The 18,848-nt window shown below is 34.1% G+C and overlaps 1 protein-coding gene across 1 annotated transcript in view; it reads left to right on the top strand.

The window, feature by feature from the left end:
* The window catches only part of TRDN (triadin), a 388,796-nt gene that overhangs the window by 62,064 nt on the left and 307,884 nt on the right, over nucleotides 1-18,848 (top strand). Inside the window, exons 3-4 of the mRNA XM_053904527.1 lie at nucleotides 7,861-8,022; nucleotides 9,087-9,119. Coding sequence (XP_053760502.1) covers nucleotides 7,861-8,022; nucleotides 9,087-9,119 — 195 coding nt within the window. The remainder of the gene's footprint in view (nucleotides 1-7,860; nucleotides 8,023-9,086; nucleotides 9,120-18,848) is intronic.

The following is an 18,848-nucleotide window of genomic DNA, read 5'->3' on the forward strand; positions in this document are numbered from 1 at the left end:
AACCCACGAACTGTAAGATCATGACCTGTGCTGCAGTTGGGCGCTCAACCGACTGGGCCACCCAGGATCCCCTTCATATTCTTTTCTTTATAGACACATCTGAGAGATGCTCTATAGAAATATCTTGTACTTGATAACTTAATTATCCAGTCCTAATGGGCTGTCCTAATATTTGTATTTCTTGCTAAATCACAAAGTGTTAATTAAATAAATACAAAAATTATTGTAATCTCCATATTCGATTTCAAAGAAATTTTGCGATATAGCTTGAATTCCACATTTTTGTCCATACAAGGATCCTTGAAATGATATTATATACTATAACTAAAGCTATCCAATGCAGAGTTTATTCTATTGCAGCTGAATTTAATTTTCATTGGCCTCCACATCTCCATTTTATTATTATTTTTGCCTTTGCTTCTCCCAAACCTCTATTATTTAGCCGGGTTCACTCCAATTAGCCCTTTAGGGGAAATCCACTACTATATGTGTGGATTTAAAAAGAAGATATTAAGAAATGAGCCTCTCTCAAAATATTTCTTGTTTGAAAAAAGCTATTTTAAAAAAACTATTTTAGGACTACAAATTATCACTATTCCGTTTACAATAAATTTGCTTCTCGGATACCAAAATAACAAGTGTTGTTTCTGGAACTGAAGCAATCTTACAAAAATATAGCTGTCCTCCAGGAATTTTTCAAGAGAAAATAATGGGAAGATTTGGAATTCCAGTTAGTGTGCCTTTTGCAAACTTCCATTGGCAGGATATAAATACACCTCAGAGATTCACTATGGAGGAATAAAGGCACTGTGTCAAACACTTCTTGAATTCTTGACTTCCTTGGATGTCCTTCCTTTCTTATTTTCCTCATATTGGCTTTACTTTCAATTGGAAATGAAATACAGAATAAGAAAACAATAAACTTATGGGATAAAAAAAGGCATATAAATAAGTATAGGAGATTGAAATCCCCTCCATTGAGATGATAAAAATTAAAGGTGGGAATCCTGACATCATTGAGTTCAACCACGTTTGTTCAAGGTAAATGGTCCAACCCATGAGAAATTGTGTGAAAGTTACTTCAGACTGATCCTAAAATGCTTTAAAGTATGATATCTTGAGTAAACATCGCTTTGATGAAGACACCGACCTTAATAGTGGATATAAAAGCATATATTGTTTGTTACTTCTTAAGTATCTGTACTTAGTGTTGTCCATGCTGGAAACTCCAGGGCCTGAAGACTCAGAGGGCTCTTAAGTTCACTGTGAGTACTTTTCAAATGTGCTCTGGTTAAAAATAAACTAAATTAAATCAGTATTTCAACCTTATATCCTTAGGAAATTGTTGACTAGTATAAATGATGCCAAACCTCAAATCCAAAATGTTTTATAAGAATTTGCATTCTCTCTTGGGGCGCCTGGGTGGCTCAGTCGGTTAAGCGGCCGACTTCGGCCCAGGTCATGATCTCGCGGTCCGTGAGTTCAAGCCCCGCGTCGGGCTCTGTGCTGACAGCTCAGAGCCTGGAGCCTGTTTCGGATTCTGTGTCTCCTTCTCTCTGACCCTCCCCCATTCATGCTTTGTCTCTCTCTGTCTCAAAAATAAATAAACGCTAAAAAAAAAAAAAAAAAAAAAAAGAATTTGCATTCTCTCAGTTTTCATTTCTGTGTATAAGAAACTTATGAACACAGTGGTGACAACCATCGCTTTTTGCTCACACTGACACAGCAGGAATATATTTATTTTTTTATCTTTTTGCTTGTTTTTCCTACTTATTTTTCCCTTCTTCCTATCCTTGGGGGTGGCATGGGAATGGGAAAATACATTTGAAGCTCTGTTTGGCACTGCTTAAGTTCTAGGGAATTCTGTTTACCTTGAACAAAGGCTAAGTAATTTCACCGTACTTTAAGCAAGAATTGTCATGTAACTCAGAGCATATTAAATGATCCATAATTTGCTAATATTTTTCTTCATCAAATTTTCACCAACAGAAACAAAAGTATCCTAGGACTTATCTGCAACAAGAATGGAAAAACCAGTCACTTAAAATTATAAATTTTTTAGGTCTGAATAATTACCACTATATATTTCCAGACAGAATTCCTCACATGTCAAAATTAGAAACACCTGTGTAGCAAACCCATAAATGACAGCACTATGTCGATTATATTACACATAAGATAAGATACTGTATACAGTAAGTCCTACATGATTGTCTTGAAAGAAGTCTCTCTATTTCCTAGTCAATTTCATTTGGGTGCTAGTACGTGCAAGGTACACTCATCAACATACATACAATTTGATTTTTTCCTAATTGGGGTAGCATTTGTGACACTTTTAAAAGACCTTACCTCAGTTTGGATCCAAATATTTAGATGTGAATATTTTCTTGGAGGTAAGGGGCAATCACTAGTTCTTTCACAAGTCCTGATAAAAGCAGTGTTTGGTTTTCAAAGACCATGCCAAGGTTGCCTGTGAGGATGTAGTGACTAAATGATCACAAAACAAAATTTATAACAGCCTGCATTCATGGAGCACCACCATATGTTTGAGTTAAATGGCTCTGAAAATTGAATTAATAATTACCTAACATTCACTATATCCTTTACTCTGCTTTAGGCACTCGATACTAAGGAGTTTATGTACAATGAGTTTGAGCAAAGTTCAGTAAGCACCATCTGGTGTGGGCAGAGACTCAAGGCAAAAGGGTCAGAAGATGCCTGGGATTTCATTTCAATCACCATCCTGTGGAATGGTTCAGACAGATGCAGATGGGCAAAACTATCCCGCCTCTGAGTTGTTCTTGCTTTTGATAAGATATGCATGAGGGCAGCCTTAGCGTTGGTGGAGGGGGAGGGTAATTCATCTGGGAATGAATTCCATGCAGTCAGAATTTAGGACCCAGACATCCAAGGGGATACTGGAAATGACTGTGGTGCAGCATTTGGAGACCTAGATGGAAGCTGAGATCACACACAGAGCTTCCTGGTAAGGGGAAGAGAAGCTGCTGCCCTAGCTAGCAAACTGGAAAGAACCTCTGGTTCATTCAAGATAAAAGGCAATCTTGCTTTTTTTCTCCGCATTGGCATCTATTAATTCACAGGCACCGTACTGTGTGCTTCGAATGTATTATCCCATGTGATAATTGTAACAACCTTGTGAGGCAAGTATTATTACTCTTATTGTCATTTTATAGTTCAGCATGCTGAAGCACAGAAAAAAAATTGTGTCCCCAATATAGAATACTGTTTGCCAGAACCAGGTATACTATAGAAAACAGGCATGAAGGGGTGACTTTAGAAATGTGACTTTGGAAAAGCATAGGCTTCGATGAATTTTGTAGACATAGCAAAAGTTAATCTTCTCACCATCATATAGCTATCTAGGGGGCGAGCATCAGGACTAGCATGGGGTCAGTGAAACACTCACCTTGGCTGTAAAGTGGAAGGGCTCCAAAAAAAACCTCAGTAACTAAGATGCATGATATTTTAATGTAATACTTAAAATTTTTAAATTAATGCAAAAATCTATGATGAACAAAATATCAAAAATTTACATAAGGACAGGATTATTCTGACTGATTTTCTCTTCTGTCTCTGACTTTAATATGGCCTGGTATGGCAACAGGTGGGAGGCCTGAACTTGAATGCTGTCAGTCTGAGCTCAGAACACAAGCTTGTAATCGTTATTGGCTAATGTTTGTCAGGATTTGGAAGACAAAGAAGAGTAAAATATAACTTAAAGAATGTAAGACTGATGATCAAGGATAATGGCAAAATTATGGAGCTGGTTCTTCAGGAGGAAAACAGAAAATGAGTAATTTAATTTCCCATGTAGGTTCCCACTTAGAAACTTAAGTAGCTGGATAGTTTGGCTTCAAAGACAGAGGACCAACAAAAATCTTATTTAACTTTAAACTTTTCTTTGCCTCTCTTGCCTCTCTTGGTACTGTTTTATCAGTGCCAAGAATCCAATTACTGATCATAAGGAGCCTAAAGCAGTTTCCCTGCACCTGGTGGTATATTTTTTAAAAAAAAATATAAGATACAATTAAGAGTGACTTGAACACTGAGAAACATTTCTTATCTCACATAACAGAAGCTCTGGAAGTAGGGCGATTATTCCAAGATTGGATAATTCAATGCCTCACCAATGTCATATGGACACAAGTTTTTTCATTTTTAACCTTTGCCTTCCTCAGTGAATCAGCTACTGTCTTCATGGTTATAAGGTGGTTACAGCAGCCCTGGGCTTTATGTTCCCATGCACCAAAGTCCTTGTTTCTCCTTTTAACAGCAAGAAAACCTCCTCCCAGAATATCTCATCTAATATCTGACTCCAGAACCAATGGTGAATTCATATTTTTGTTTGTTTATAACAGTATAGCATAGGTAAGAGTCATACTCTGGAGGGTGCAAAATCAGCCTCCATCACAATAACTATGTAACCTTAGGCATCTCATTTACATTCTCTGTACCTCAGTTTTCTTATTTAAAATATATAATATAGCTACATCATTGGGTTATTGAAAAAAATGTGGGTTAATATACATTTAGTTCTTAGAGTGGTATCTTGTGGGTAAAATACACTCTATTTAAACTGTTAGCTACTATTATTTTTATGATGACCCTCAATGTAATATATTTAATTTAACTCATGGAAACATGAGAGGTAAGAAAATGTAATAAAAAAATCAATAAAAGTTTCAGTTGCATTGTATAATATTATTCCCATGATATAATTTGGATGTGATGTCTGAAAAAGGGAATAAGAATCACCTTGAGGACTACTATCTTATTTAAGATATACCTATAATCTGTATCTGTATGCATATCTATATCTATGTTTTTAAAGTTGTTGTTCACATATCTAAAATCAGAGGCTGATCTTAAGTCAGCAACATTGACTTCATGAAAACATCATGATTTGACTATTTTAGAAGCAGGCAATATACATGTCTGCAGAGTATATATAGTGCATTTAGGCATAAGGATAATTAAACTGATATCTATTTTGTTGGATTTTATTGTTAAGTTCCTCAGTGAACATTTAGAAAGAAGGGAAATGGGGAAATGGTCTCAATCTATTCAGATAATAAAAATCCCATTTGCAGTATTCTTCCATTAGATATAAAATATACTAGTGCTAAAATATACATTTAATGGTGCCATTACAATCCAGTTCCTTACATATAATTCTTTAAAATTTTTCAATTGCAATTATAAAATTCCATTTCATTTCCTTTCTCTAAGGTTTAATCTTACCATTCAGACTACCATATCTTGCTCACACGAAACTCTCCAGAATGCAGTAAAATAAGGTCCAAAGAGTAAAGTTACACTGTCACTGAATCATGGAGATAAGTTTTTCTGAAACCAACATTTTGTAACTTGGCCTCCTTGAATGAGCTGTGAATCCCCTGAAATAGAACATATAAAAGTTTCCCAGAATTCCCTTCTATTGTATAACTTTCCCCCTTTCTAGTATATGTACTGCCTGAGCGAGCACATTTTCCCCTTTCTGTGGGATCTTCCCCATCAGCATAAAATGGAATATTCTTCCCATTTTAAACAATGTTAACAACAGAAAACCCACTATGATACTAGTTCTCTTTAAACATTGCCCAAACTCTTGTCATTTACTTTGAATAAAATGTACTTACCACCTTTACATTATTCCCATTTGGTCGCGAATGCATTCCACTAAACCAGCCCTTTGAAGGTCACCAATGACATCCTCCTCATTAAATCTAAAGGTCTATTCTCATTAAATTTCAAGGTCTATTCTCAGTCTTCATTTTACATGACCTATCAGCAACTTTTGCCTGTTGATCACTGTATCCTCCACAAGACAATTTCCTCACTTGACATCTAGGACGTTATGCTCTCTTTTTTCTGCTTCTTTCTTTCTCTCTCTGGATGTATGTGTTAATATCTCTGTCTCTGTCTTTCTCATCTCTCCTTGTCATAATCAATTGCTGTTGTTTTTCTGACTGATCTCTCTGTCTTCTAAATGTGGGAATGCTCCTGGGTCCACTCCCTTGGTGATTTCGTTCAGTATCATGATTTTGAATACCTCTGCTGAACTCCCAAATTTCTATCTTCAGCTAGGACTTCTCTTTTGTAGGTCATATTGAGTTGTAAAAATGTCTACATCTGCACATAGATATTTAATAGGCAACTAGAGTGTGATGAATCTAAAACTCAGGTACTTGTATACCACCCCTACAAAGCCCTGTTTCTCTCCAGACCTCCTCATTCCAACAAATGACATTTCCATCCTTCCAGTTTTTCATGCCACAAACCTTGAAGTTATCCTGTACCTGTATCTTTCTTTCATACCTAAGAGCCAAACTGTAAGCCTGTATTATTACTTCTATCTTTTAAATACATTCAGCTGACCACATTTCATGACCACACAATCATCCTGATAGAAATCACCATAATCATCGTTCTCCTTGATTATTCCATTTGGCTCCTTACTGATCTCCCTGTTTCCAGCCTGGCATTCTTTGAATCCTCAACACAGCGAGTGAAGTTACACAAGTCAAATCATATCATTCCTTTGTTCAAACCTTCCAGCGACTTCTCTCTATCAGAATAAAAGCTTAATTTTAGAATACTTAACCTTTAGATAATATAGTATGTTGGTATAATTGTAGTCTTCTAAGATATCAAATGGAGAAGAATCTCTGAGAAGCTAAAATAGTTTTTAAAATTAAGGAAAACAGAGGGAGATGGGTGGGGGACGGGCTAGATGGGTGATGGGTATTAAAAATCATCACTTGTGATGAATGCTAGGTGTTGTATGTAAGTGATGAATCACTGAATTCTACTCCTGAAGCCAATATTGCACTGTATGTTGGCTAAATAAAATTTAAATTAAAAAAATTAAAAATAAATAAAAATAAATAAAATTAAAGAAAACAAATCTAAAATTTAATTATAGATTGACGGAAAGTCAGTTGCAACTTATACCATATTTCTAGATAGATCTCCTCTTCAGTCGGATAATAGAGGTTACTCTTACCCCCTCAGAGTAGTTTTCATAAAATTAAAATGAGAAGAACAACATTCTAGAAATATCTGTTATGTCTATTTGCTTGCATTTTTAGTTTTTGATCTCCCATTTCACAAATAGTTTATATCTCCTAGGACATAAAAAATGGAAGATTTATAGACTTCAGGTTTTCCTAACTCTATCTACTAAAATTACTAGAAATTTAAATGTTTTTTATTTTTAGGTACCAGGATGCCTAATAAGGATAAACAAATTGGATCTAGCTGGAACCTGATATAAATACTACCTTGACAATTCCAGACTTTTTCTGATATATCACAAATTATAATAAATGGACCTATCACTCTTACTTGAGTCACAGCTACTTAAGTCAACTTGGAACTTATTGTTTGCTAAAAATTTACAGAGCCATCTTCTCCATGATGCTTTCCAGTATAATATGGGCCAACAGTGATTTCTTCTGTGCCTGAACATCCATAACTTACAGTGGATATAGCAATTTGAATAACATAGATACACATTATTTCAATCCATTTCTAATTTTGCCCTGTGTTAAACTCCTATTTAGATTATAAGCTTTTCAAGGACAATTTCTTTCTTGGTAACTAAATAGTGTTTGGTACCATAGATATTCAAAAACTTTTTTTTAACTGAATACCTATGCATACTATGACAAAATGTACTTTCTATTTCTGAGCCCCCCAAAAAGTTGTAGCTAAGAGATATTTACATTTATAAAATTGACATATTTTGTGTCAAAAGCACAAATCGGTAAAAACAGCTTTCCTTAGCTTCTTTGGGGATGATTGTAAAATTTTTCTCTTATTTTTAATTACTTTTAGCAAGCTCTATTTCCAAGATTGGCTCAGATCCTCTAAAACTTATACATGATGCTGTGGAAGAAACCACCGACTGGGTCTATGGCTTCTTTTCCTTGTTGTCTGACATCATCTCGTCTGAGGGTGATGAAGAAGATGATGATGGGGATGAGGACACTGATAAAGGTACAAAGCATAGAGACACATCTAACTTCTTGGACCAATTTTAGTTATGTATTACAATGGTTTTCTTAAGTTTAAACACAAATGAGCACTTGGGTCAGGCTAACCCAAAATGAATACACTTCTGAGTTCTAATACCTTATCAACAGGCTGCCAAACTCAGTAAATTGGTCTCTATTTGGCTTTCATCTTACGGCTTATCTGCCTTTATGACAAAGATGTCAACATTAAATGCTACCATGAGGGTAGCATTATAGTAGAGAGGGTCTTATTATGCAATACTACAAACTCACAATAGGAACTCACATTTATATGCTTCCTTGGGAAAAAAATTGTAGCTATTTCTCAAGTTTATCCTTAGGAAGATTGAAATAACAACAGTAAAACTTGATAGACATATGTTTTATACATGTAAGTCATATTCATAGTCAAATAGCAGAAAGCAATTCTCCTAAAATCATAATAAAAAGTAAATTGATTGAACCAAATGGAGGTGTAATGGAGGGAAATGTTCTAAATGTCACAATTATGCAGCTAACCTATGTACTTTCTCATATATATATTAATAAACAAAAGAAAATAAACTCCACCCATACATAAACTGCTATTGAATGGATGTGAAAAGAACAAAGCATAATGATCTTGTCTTCTACATGACATTTTTTAGGGTCAGTCTCAGTCATCAGACTACCTTGACTACCAGGAAAGCTCTTATTATTTTAGACCTCTCTATGACTTTGTCTGAATTTGTATTTGTTTGGTCCCAGTGAGAGGTTGAGATGAACAATAGAGAATAGAAATGAACATGATATATGAACTATAATGTATAACTTGGATTGCTGCCACACTTTTATTGAACTCATAAAAGTGAAACTATCTCACATAAATGTACATAAACAAAGTTTATACTTAAAAACTGGAATTTGGGAGGCAAAGTAATATAAAGACTACTAATGTCAAAACTAATGGATGGCTTTTTTAATGAACAAAAGAAAATGGGAAAATGGAGAAACAATATTATGCTAAGCTAAAGGTTTTTCTAATTCACTGTTTTTGTCTTGGTCTAGGAGAAATAGAGGAGCCTCCCTTGAAACAAAAAGGTTGGTTGTTTTTACCTTTAATAATGCATTTTTCCCCTTTTATGGTAATGCTCATTTTTTAGCATGACTCAAAATATATTTTACATGATTTGGAACCTTAATTTACTTTCAATGTACAGTTTTTGTTTGATGATTAGATCAAATTTTATAGGTAGGTAGAGAAATACTCCATTCTCTCCAATAAAGCTGACCCTATTATTTTTCAGCTGATTACTTGGTGCCTTCTTCAGGATATGTGTGAATTCATCTACATATAGATCTGTGTGAGTTGGAATTACAGGAATGAGGAGTGAATTCAGTAGACACAGAAATGGCCCAGAAAATGATGATGCCCATTTTCTTTATTCTCACTATGGCCAGATTTTAAATTTTTATTCATTTTCTTCTTATTTTACTGTCACTATTAATATTCTTCATTTTTAGGTAATAAGTAGGGGACAGGGTATATGAGATAGTGTGCAAAATAATAATCTTGGAGGCAAAGACATATCAGTCAGTATGTGCCATGCATCATCCCAAAGGAATAGAGTCACCTGGGTATACTTGGATTTGGTATGGAGGGATTCTTTGCAGAAATAGATTTTGCCAGGCTTTTCAATAACTGTCCATGATTGTCATGAATCCAAGAGATGGAAGCAGTATGGCTAGGACAAAGAGGTATGGCTATGGGGCAAAAACCTCAGAGGGGCAAGTATTTTTATAGGAAGAAGGGAGAATTATTTCTAGAAGGGACAAAAGGAGAAAGGATACCTTCCTGAGGTATATTTGGAATGAGAAACAGCCAACACATAGCCAGACTTGATACAATTGTGATGTTTTAGTCATCGCTGCACATATTCAGCAGAGGCTTTAGGGAGTGTTTACTCCAGGGGAGAACTTGCTGGCTTCTGTTGCTATCTGCCTAGACCTCCTATAGATACAAACAGTGGGATCCAAATTTAGAGCTTTAGCCTTGCCTGAGGAGATGATGTTTATCTCACTCTCTGGGGTAAAATCCATTTAGTTTATGTTAATTTGGAAAATTTGAATTTGTAACTTATCCAACAAAAGAGAGCTGAGCTAGTGATACTCAAATGTGAGAAAGCCAGAAATGAAAGTGTTTGTGAAGTTATCAAGAGGAGAAAGGTTTCATGATCACAAATCCAGGATGAGAATGTAAGAACTCAAGCCATAGTTCAACCATCAAATCCAGGTTTAGAGATTCTAGATTAGTTTTAAACTTCTTGAGGTTAGAAACAGCTTTTTTTTTTTTTTTTTTTTTTTAATAGCTGGTCTCCAATGGATAGTGCCTAGAACACAGTAAAAGTTTAAGCTAATGAGTTACTAGCCATTGTCTGGAAACAAAAGGTTATGTATATTGTGTATTCCAATCAGAAAAGGAAGGGAGAAAAACAAGTATTTTCTTACTTATAAATTGAATTCTACAAGAAAATCATAAGATCATATTCTTCATAAATCAATATCTAGAATTTAATAGTCTGTTCTTTCCTTTTGATTTGAATTTCCCTATGGGATTATTTTTAAATTGTTTCATGTAATGATTAGCATAAATTGCAAATCTGCATAAAGCTGTTTAATTATTATTCTTTAAATTATTGCCGTATTTTATAAAATCAACAGCAAGACTATTAAATAGCTGTTAAGGATACTTTTTTTAAAAAAAACATGTCAACAATGCTCATTAGTTAAAACAGTCTAAGTGATATATGTGTTTAAAACCATGTACACCGGGGCGCCTGGGTGGCTCAGTCGGTTGAGCGCCGACTTCAGCTCAGGTCACGATCTCGCGGTCCGTGAGTACGAGCCCGGCATCGGGCCCCTGTGCTGACAGCTCAGAGCCCGGAGCCTGTTTCAGACTCTGTGTCTCCCTCTCTTTCTGACCCTCCCCCATTCATGCTCTGTCTCTCTCTGTCTCAAAAATGAATAAAAACGTTAAAAAAAAAAAATTAAAAAACAAAACAAAAAAAAACCATGTACACTAATGTCTTGAAAGATTACCAAAAGAAGAGTAGACTTAAAATCATCTGAATGTATATATATTAAATAGATATATATATTTAATTTTTAACATTTATTTATTTTTGAGAGACAGAGACAGAACACAAGCAAGGGAGGGGCAGAGAGAGAGAGGGAGACACAGAATCTGAAGCAGGCTCAGGCTTCAAGCGGTCAGCACAGAGCCCACAAACCATGAGATCGTGACCTGAGCCAAAGTCAGACACTTAAACAACTAAGCCACCCAGGTGCTTATTATTATTTTCTTAATAATATAATTCACAGGGTTGCATGAATGGACATTTGAGGAAACAGATACACTACCTTGGGTATAAAAGCTATGTAATAATGAACATTAGTTAAAGTAGACTGAAGCAAATATATTTCATTACAATTACTATTTTTTATTTATAGTCTTTTCCTTTGTAGAGTCATAGAGGCGATGAGAGTTTTAAGGCAATACATAATATTTTACAAACATTTCTAAAAACAAAACATTTCCAATACATATTCTGTTTTTATTTTTATTTATTTACTTTTTATGTATTCTGTTTTTAAAAGCAAATTTCAAATATTATTATTAGAGAAGAGATGCTATAAACTTATCTCTATTTTATGATGGATTATTTTATACATTTGCATATTTAAAAATTGTGGTTTAAGAAGTATGTTTTTGGTAATCTAGAATGACAGTCTCTTAAAACATTTGATTTTCATCCATAAGTAAATGATTGTTGGTCTCCTCGTGAATGCTCTTTCCCATTCAGATATATTCAATACTATTTAGCCATTTTATGTTACCTAAGTTATCAGGCCATGGGATTGTTTATTTAACTGTCCTGTGTCTGTATGAAGCATTTTATTTAAATGCACTTAAAATGTTAGTTTCATTTGTCCAGTTGCTATTTTCATCAAACTAAAAACTCAGCCATCCTGTTATTTATGGGTGGAGTTCACAGGTCGAATTTGATGTAGAATAATGGTTGAGTCAAACAATCTCAGAGTTGAGGGTTGATTATTAAATAAATTATTAATATGGATGACATTTTTGAATCTGCAATTCTGTGGTTTATGTTGTTATAAATAAATATAGCTTCAGGGCATTAGATGTAGTACCTGGTGTCTTTATATTCCTTATGCATATTTACTTTTCAGCTTGTCAAAATTTTAAAATAGTAAATTCTATTACCAAACACTATATGATGAGTCCAAGGCACTGAATCATTATAAAATTTTATATTTTATTATATAATTATTTGAAACTTATAACTATGAGAAACAAATACCGTTGTAAATCATAATTCCTGAAACAGTTTTTGGCTGTGTGTGGTAGGTGTGCTTTGTTTATCTGGATCTCCTGTTATGTAACTTCTTCCCAGTACAGTATACGTTATGGGTGTTGACTCCTTACTTTCCCAGGGTACACAAGTGCAGATAGCTATAAAGGAATGAAATTACATCTGTATGCTTTCTTAAAAGTAATTTGCCTGAAAACACACCTAAGTTCATAATAGTATTCTACTTTACAGCATAAAGAAATAGATTTCGCCCATCCTAAAATTGCTAGAATGCTGACCAGCAAGACCAAGAGGAAAGGTCTTGACCTCTTGGTCTTTCTGGTCCATCCTCATACGTCTGCTAAAGGAGAAGCATGATGTTGATACACAAGTGCTCTTTTTCATGACGGGATGTTCTAACACCAGAGATATGATGGTGTGGAGGAGATTGGAGATTAGAGCAACGATAAGTTTCACTTAATGACTTTACCTTTTATTTAGCTGAATAATGTAAAAGATTGGATTGCTCTTGAGGGAGATTCAAGAGCAAAGCAAAAAGAGTATAGGTAGGAAATACTAAAAGCTATCAAGGGCTTTTAAAAATTTAAAAATAAATAATCCTTTTCAGTTATTCTCAATATATGATCTTGCGAACTGTCATTGGCTTGAAAGAGCACTTTGAAACAACCAAAGCAGTGTAGTTTAGTGACATTGATTCTTTTAAATATAGCTGGGATATTTTCTGAGACAACCAAACTTTTAAGATGCACTGAATTAACAACATTTTATGTAATTATATTATAAAATATCTAATCTAATTATAGCCAAATCTCATTTCATCTAATGTAAAATGCTTAGTATTTTATATCTCCTACTGACAAAAACTTAAGTCATATACTAGGTGAGGAAACAATTTACTCTATGTATATACACATATATGAACATGTGTGTATATATGTATAATACATTATGCAACATTTATTCATTATATGCTATTTATGTTACATGTATTTTCTACCTCCTATTAATAAAAAGTATAAAACTATATGCTAGCTACTGGTTTTAAATATATGTAATGCTTAATACATTATACAACTTTATGGCAGTTAACAAAATTATGAGTCATTTCTTTTATATTTGAAACATATTTATTAAGTCCCAAAAGTAAAACCTTAGAATTTGATATCCCTTCACATATATATTGCTGAAGTTTCAAACTCTTTATCATGCTCTTAGCTTCATAAACAATTGAAAATTTTATGTATATATTACATGACATTAGTCCAAATAAAATAAGGTAAAATAGAATATTGGTTTGTCTGATTTTTATAACTTATTAGTAATGTAAATTTATTAGGGGTGGCTCAGTCTGTTGAGAGTCTGACTTGATTTCAGCTCAGTTCATGATTCCTGGGTCATGGGATCAAGCCCCCTGTTGGGCTTCATGCTGAGCGTGGAGCCTGCTTAAGATTCTCTCCCTCTCTCTCTCTCTTTCTCTCTCTCTTTCCTCTGTCCCTCTCCCCACTTGTGTACATGTGCTCTCTCTCTCTAAAAATGAATAAATAAAAATGTTTAAAAAGTTTAAATAAAATAAATTTATTATGTTAACTCCACCTCATTTTAGCCTTTTCATCTACTTTTAATAACATATCTTCCAGTTGTGTTGCAAAATTTATTCTTTCTTAATAATTTCCTCAAGATGCAAACTAAAATTATTCTTTTTTTTTAATTTTTTTTAACGTGTATTTATTTTTGAGACAAAGAGAGACAGAGCATGAATGGGGGAGGGTCAGAGAGAGGGAGACACAGAATCCGAAACAGGCTCCAGGCTCTGAGCTGTCAGCACAGAGCCCGACGCGGGGCTCGAACTCACGGACCGTGAGATCATGACATGAGCCGAAGTCGGCCGCTTAACCAACTGAGCCACCCAGGTGCCCCCAAACTAAAATTATTCTTGAACTGCAAAACAAAATTATATTTTTTGAGATAGGTAAATTTGATTTGAGTAAGAGGTTTGAAAATAAAAGCTGGTTTGTCTATTAGCTAACATGGAAAACATTATAAATAACAATGGCAAACATAAATAAAGTGAGCAGTACCCAGGGTTTAGATGAATATACTAAAGCAAGACATAATTTTATCCAAAATCGTTACAATTTACAATATTTTGGGTTTTTTTATCCTTTCTGGAAAATTGTTTGGTTGCACAAAGTACTCCTATTTGAGAATAGTAGAAATATCTAGCAGTCATTTGGAGAGCCTAATAAAATCATTTTACTTCCAGGGAATTCAGAAAGTAAATGACTTTCAGAATAGAGTAGCAAATCTTTTGCAAATCATGTGTTTTTCAGACCTTTGTTTCCAATATAACTGAAGAAAGCATTAATCAATTACTCAGCTGAGAGATCATTGAAAATAAATTTCTTATTAATTCCCTATGTCATTTTAACATTACTTGGAAGAACACTTAAAAAAGTAAACATTACTGTAATAAAATTGTCATCTCTGTGTATGTGTGTGTGCATGTATGTGTAGCTCTTATATACATGTTCATGCATAAGGCATATGTATGCATGTATGCATACATTTTCATAAGGCTTCTCAACATTTGTATCGTTAAAAGTAAACAAGAGGGTTAGATTTGTTGTTGAATCTTATCTGATCCCATCTGTATATCATATCCACAAACCCATAAACTTATTGAAGTTTTATGCATCTCATAAAGAGATAGATGTCTTTCTAATATAATTTTGCTTTTCAGGTTTAATTATATTTTATAAAAATTCTTAGAGTAACCTTTAGATTCTTATAACCATAGGATATGAAATAAATTCAAGATTTCAATTTATAAACTTTTTTCTAGAGAAAAAAGTATATAAATTACACTATACCATAGTTTAATCAAGAAAAAAATTCCCAGTGATAAAAATATATTGTTCTTGAATGAAATTTTGTGAAAGAAATGTAGTGAAAATATGAATTTAAAAAGAATAAAGATATACAATTTCCAAATGTTAAAAAAGAGCTTGTTGTGATATTTTAAATCCATAATGAAGAGTCTCAAAACATTGTAGTATTTAGAGTCCATTCACCTGATTTTTTCAGAGACATGAAGAAATTTTATTTTCAAAAGTCAAAATTTATAATAACCTGTAAATTATTTGCAACTTTTTAACTATGATAAAAAATTTAGAAGTTATCTTCAAAATATGGAAGGAGATGCAGTTTTCCAAGGTTTGCCAAGGTAATGTCAAAGGGAAAAAAATTAATGTCACTGTAATGAAAACGAACATTTTCTTTTCTGGATAACCTGAGGATTCGCAGTGAGAATATTCAGAGCATGAGGGTTCATTTCCACCATAGTCTACAATGTTGACTCATGTAGAGGTAATCACTAGTTCAGGACACTGACATGTTTTATCCCTTCAGTAAATTTATTTTTCAGTAAATCTTTTTCAAGTGTTTTTTTATGGTTCAAGCAATATGCTAGGTGGAGGAGAACATGTAAGTCTTTGGGTACAACATTCCCAAATGTTGATGATGAAAATTTGTGAAATAAGATAATAAATAAATGACTGTAATGGAGCTTTTATATGATATGGCTAATAAAGTTAATTATTCCCTACCAAAATCAGGATCAATGTAACATTGTATTCTACAGCCAAGTAATTGTATATGAGTAAAAAGATCACCTTATTTAGTATAATGTACTGAAAAATTTAATGAATAGATGATCAATTGAGATAGTAAATGAGATCAAATAATTGGGGCATTGCATATTTGATAATGATGATGTGATCATATGCAAACTGAACTTAAAGTGGATGAAAATATGAATAACTAATTATACAGCAAATGGATAAACTCTGTTTTGGGCAAAAATAGAAATATAATAAAAATACATAAATAGTTTTAATTCTCTTAATTATTCATAAATTCTCCAAGCCAAAGTTAATAGCATAGCAGGCTTACTAACACAAACAGATAGAGAGGGAGAGCTTAAGAGATAGAGGAAGAAAGTGAGAGAGAGAGTGAAAATCTAGTATTCTTAAAGGAAAGTTAAGAATATAGATCCATTCATCATAGGTGTAGGTATTTTTCTGTTTCTTTTTCAAAAATAAATTACCAGTTTGTCAGAAACCTAGCATGATTTTTCTCTCACATTTCTGTATTGGTCTTAATGTGAAGCTGACTTTTCAGATTGGGTAAACATTGACAGAGAGTATAATTCTTTAAGGGATATATAGCTTTTTAATTTTTTGTACTCACATTTCTCAGTGCAACATAATGAATATACTTATCTCCCTTTTACAGTTTTTTCTTAGTTAAACCTCAGTCTGTAGTAACTCTGTACATAAGAATAATCATTATAACAGTTATGTCCTTTGGAATATGTAATTTTAGAAGACAACAATAGTCTCCTAACAAGAAATCACATTTTATAATGTCATTTCCTGATGTCTAGATTTAAAGTTAATAAAAAATAGTTTTAGTCATTTGGATCTATGCACATTCAGTTTTTTGGGAAGGAAGAACTGTTTTTCAATATTAGGGGCATTGGTGGCCTTATGTGTTAAATCATTGTTTGCCTTAGAGGACAGAACTAGAGACCCCACTACATTACATTGAATTTCCTTGTTGCCTAATTACTTGCTCTTTGAAATAAGGACCTGTCCTTATATTTGAACTGGACTCAAATATGAAAGCTGATTCTGTAAGATTGTACCTGACGCGTGTCAACAGCGGAGGGAGAGGCTCTTCTCTACTTAGAGCACAACAAATTACATCCTCCTTATAGTCATGTTTTTAAATTTCCCTAAAACTCCTCGGGTTGAAAAGAACCCAGTAAATTTAAACTCAGTTCTCTTATTGTGTATTTTTCTCACTTGATTGAAACCCACAATAGCTCTTTGCAGTCAGGGTGAATGAGGAAGAACCAGGAAATGTGTGCATCATAAATATTCAAGACTTTAGGATTAGGCCATTGAGAAGGTTGTATCACGTCATCGGGAGTAAGATAGATGGACAAGTTTCTGTGCCAAAGATTTCATTGCATTCATCTTTGCTGGCAGCTTCAGTGGCTTACACCAGGCTGAACATTAAGTGTCTGAAAAATATGGTGAGTGAAAAAAGGAGAGGAAATGGAAAGGCGACTAAACTTGTTAAAATTCATAGGCTCAGAATATTGGTTACTAGGTAGGCCCTAGTAACCTTGTTAAATAGATACATTTATCTTTGGACGTCTTCACACAGTAAGTCTGGATCAAAACTCACTTCCATAACTGCAGAGCTGCATATTACCCTGGGGCTACACAAGGAACTCACTGCTTTATCTTCTGCCCGTTTTTCTTATTATTGATCAGACCTACAATGACAGGGTGACAAAGCACAGAGAGAACAGACAGCAGGCTTGGAGGTGGACTCAGACTAAAAAAGTCTGAGAAGGTTGAGGTAAAGGAAGATCTGGTGAGTGATCCAGAGATTCACTTCTCAATGGGGTTGCAGCTATAGTGAACTCTGGATCTAACGGGTCAGTCAACTTTTGTATCTTGTGCAACTAGAAAGAGCTCATTTCCATCGAGGCAAGCAAACTAGAACCAGGATGATTAGTAAGTAAATAACAGTAGGGAGACACTACCACAAATAATAGTATGTGGAACCAGAGCCTGTAGGGACATGCCAAAGAAAGCACTGAGATTATTCCTGCTCCAACAAGAAATACTAAAATGGTCGGGTCTGAGTTATCTCAGAAACCCTTCTTTCCCACGATGCTGACACCAAATCTGATCTCAGTGTTGCTTTGATCTTACCTATAAATCAGATAGGATAAGTATCGAAGAAGTGTATGAATGGGAAGCTGTTAGGTGTCATTCATTTATTCTAGACTCTATTCTCTCCAGATATGTAGGTTTCCTGTCTTAAAACCATAAGAAATGAGGTGTTGGTTGAATACAGATGGCTTAAAGTGCTACATATTCCAGATTATGTGTTTTTAGAATGGTTTATTGAAAAATAAAATGAATTCAGAATAAAGCAAAACAGAAAACATCCCAGTGGTTCTCAACTCTGTGTATCAGATTCAAATGACAAGAGACTAAAATTCATTTCAAACTGACTTAATGGAAAGAATACTTTAATGGTTTGAGTGACTGAAAGATACAAGAGCAAAACTGGCTTTAGGGATGGTTAGATATAGGTTTTTTAATAATGTGATTAGTAAATCCTCTCTCTTTGCTCCTGACCCTGCTTTCCTTCATCTGCTTAATTCTCAGACAGGCTTTCCTCTCCTTAGTGGCAATTACAATGACCAGAAGCATGAGGCCAAAAGTATCTTACTTTAGCAACTCAGGAAAGGAGCCTATGCTTTTCCCCAAGTATTTCAGCAAAAACAATGTCGTTGACTCTCATTGATCTCTATTGAGTAGCATGCCTTTCTTAGAATCAATCAGTTTGCCAG

This window comes from Panthera pardus, unplaced genomic scaffold, assembly GCF_024362965.1.
Source record: "Panthera pardus isolate Hobbes unplaced genomic scaffold, ASM2436296v1 HiC_scaffold_17, whole genome shotgun sequence".
Taxonomy (NCBI): Eukaryota; Metazoa; Chordata; class Mammalia; order Carnivora; family Felidae; genus Panthera; species Panthera pardus.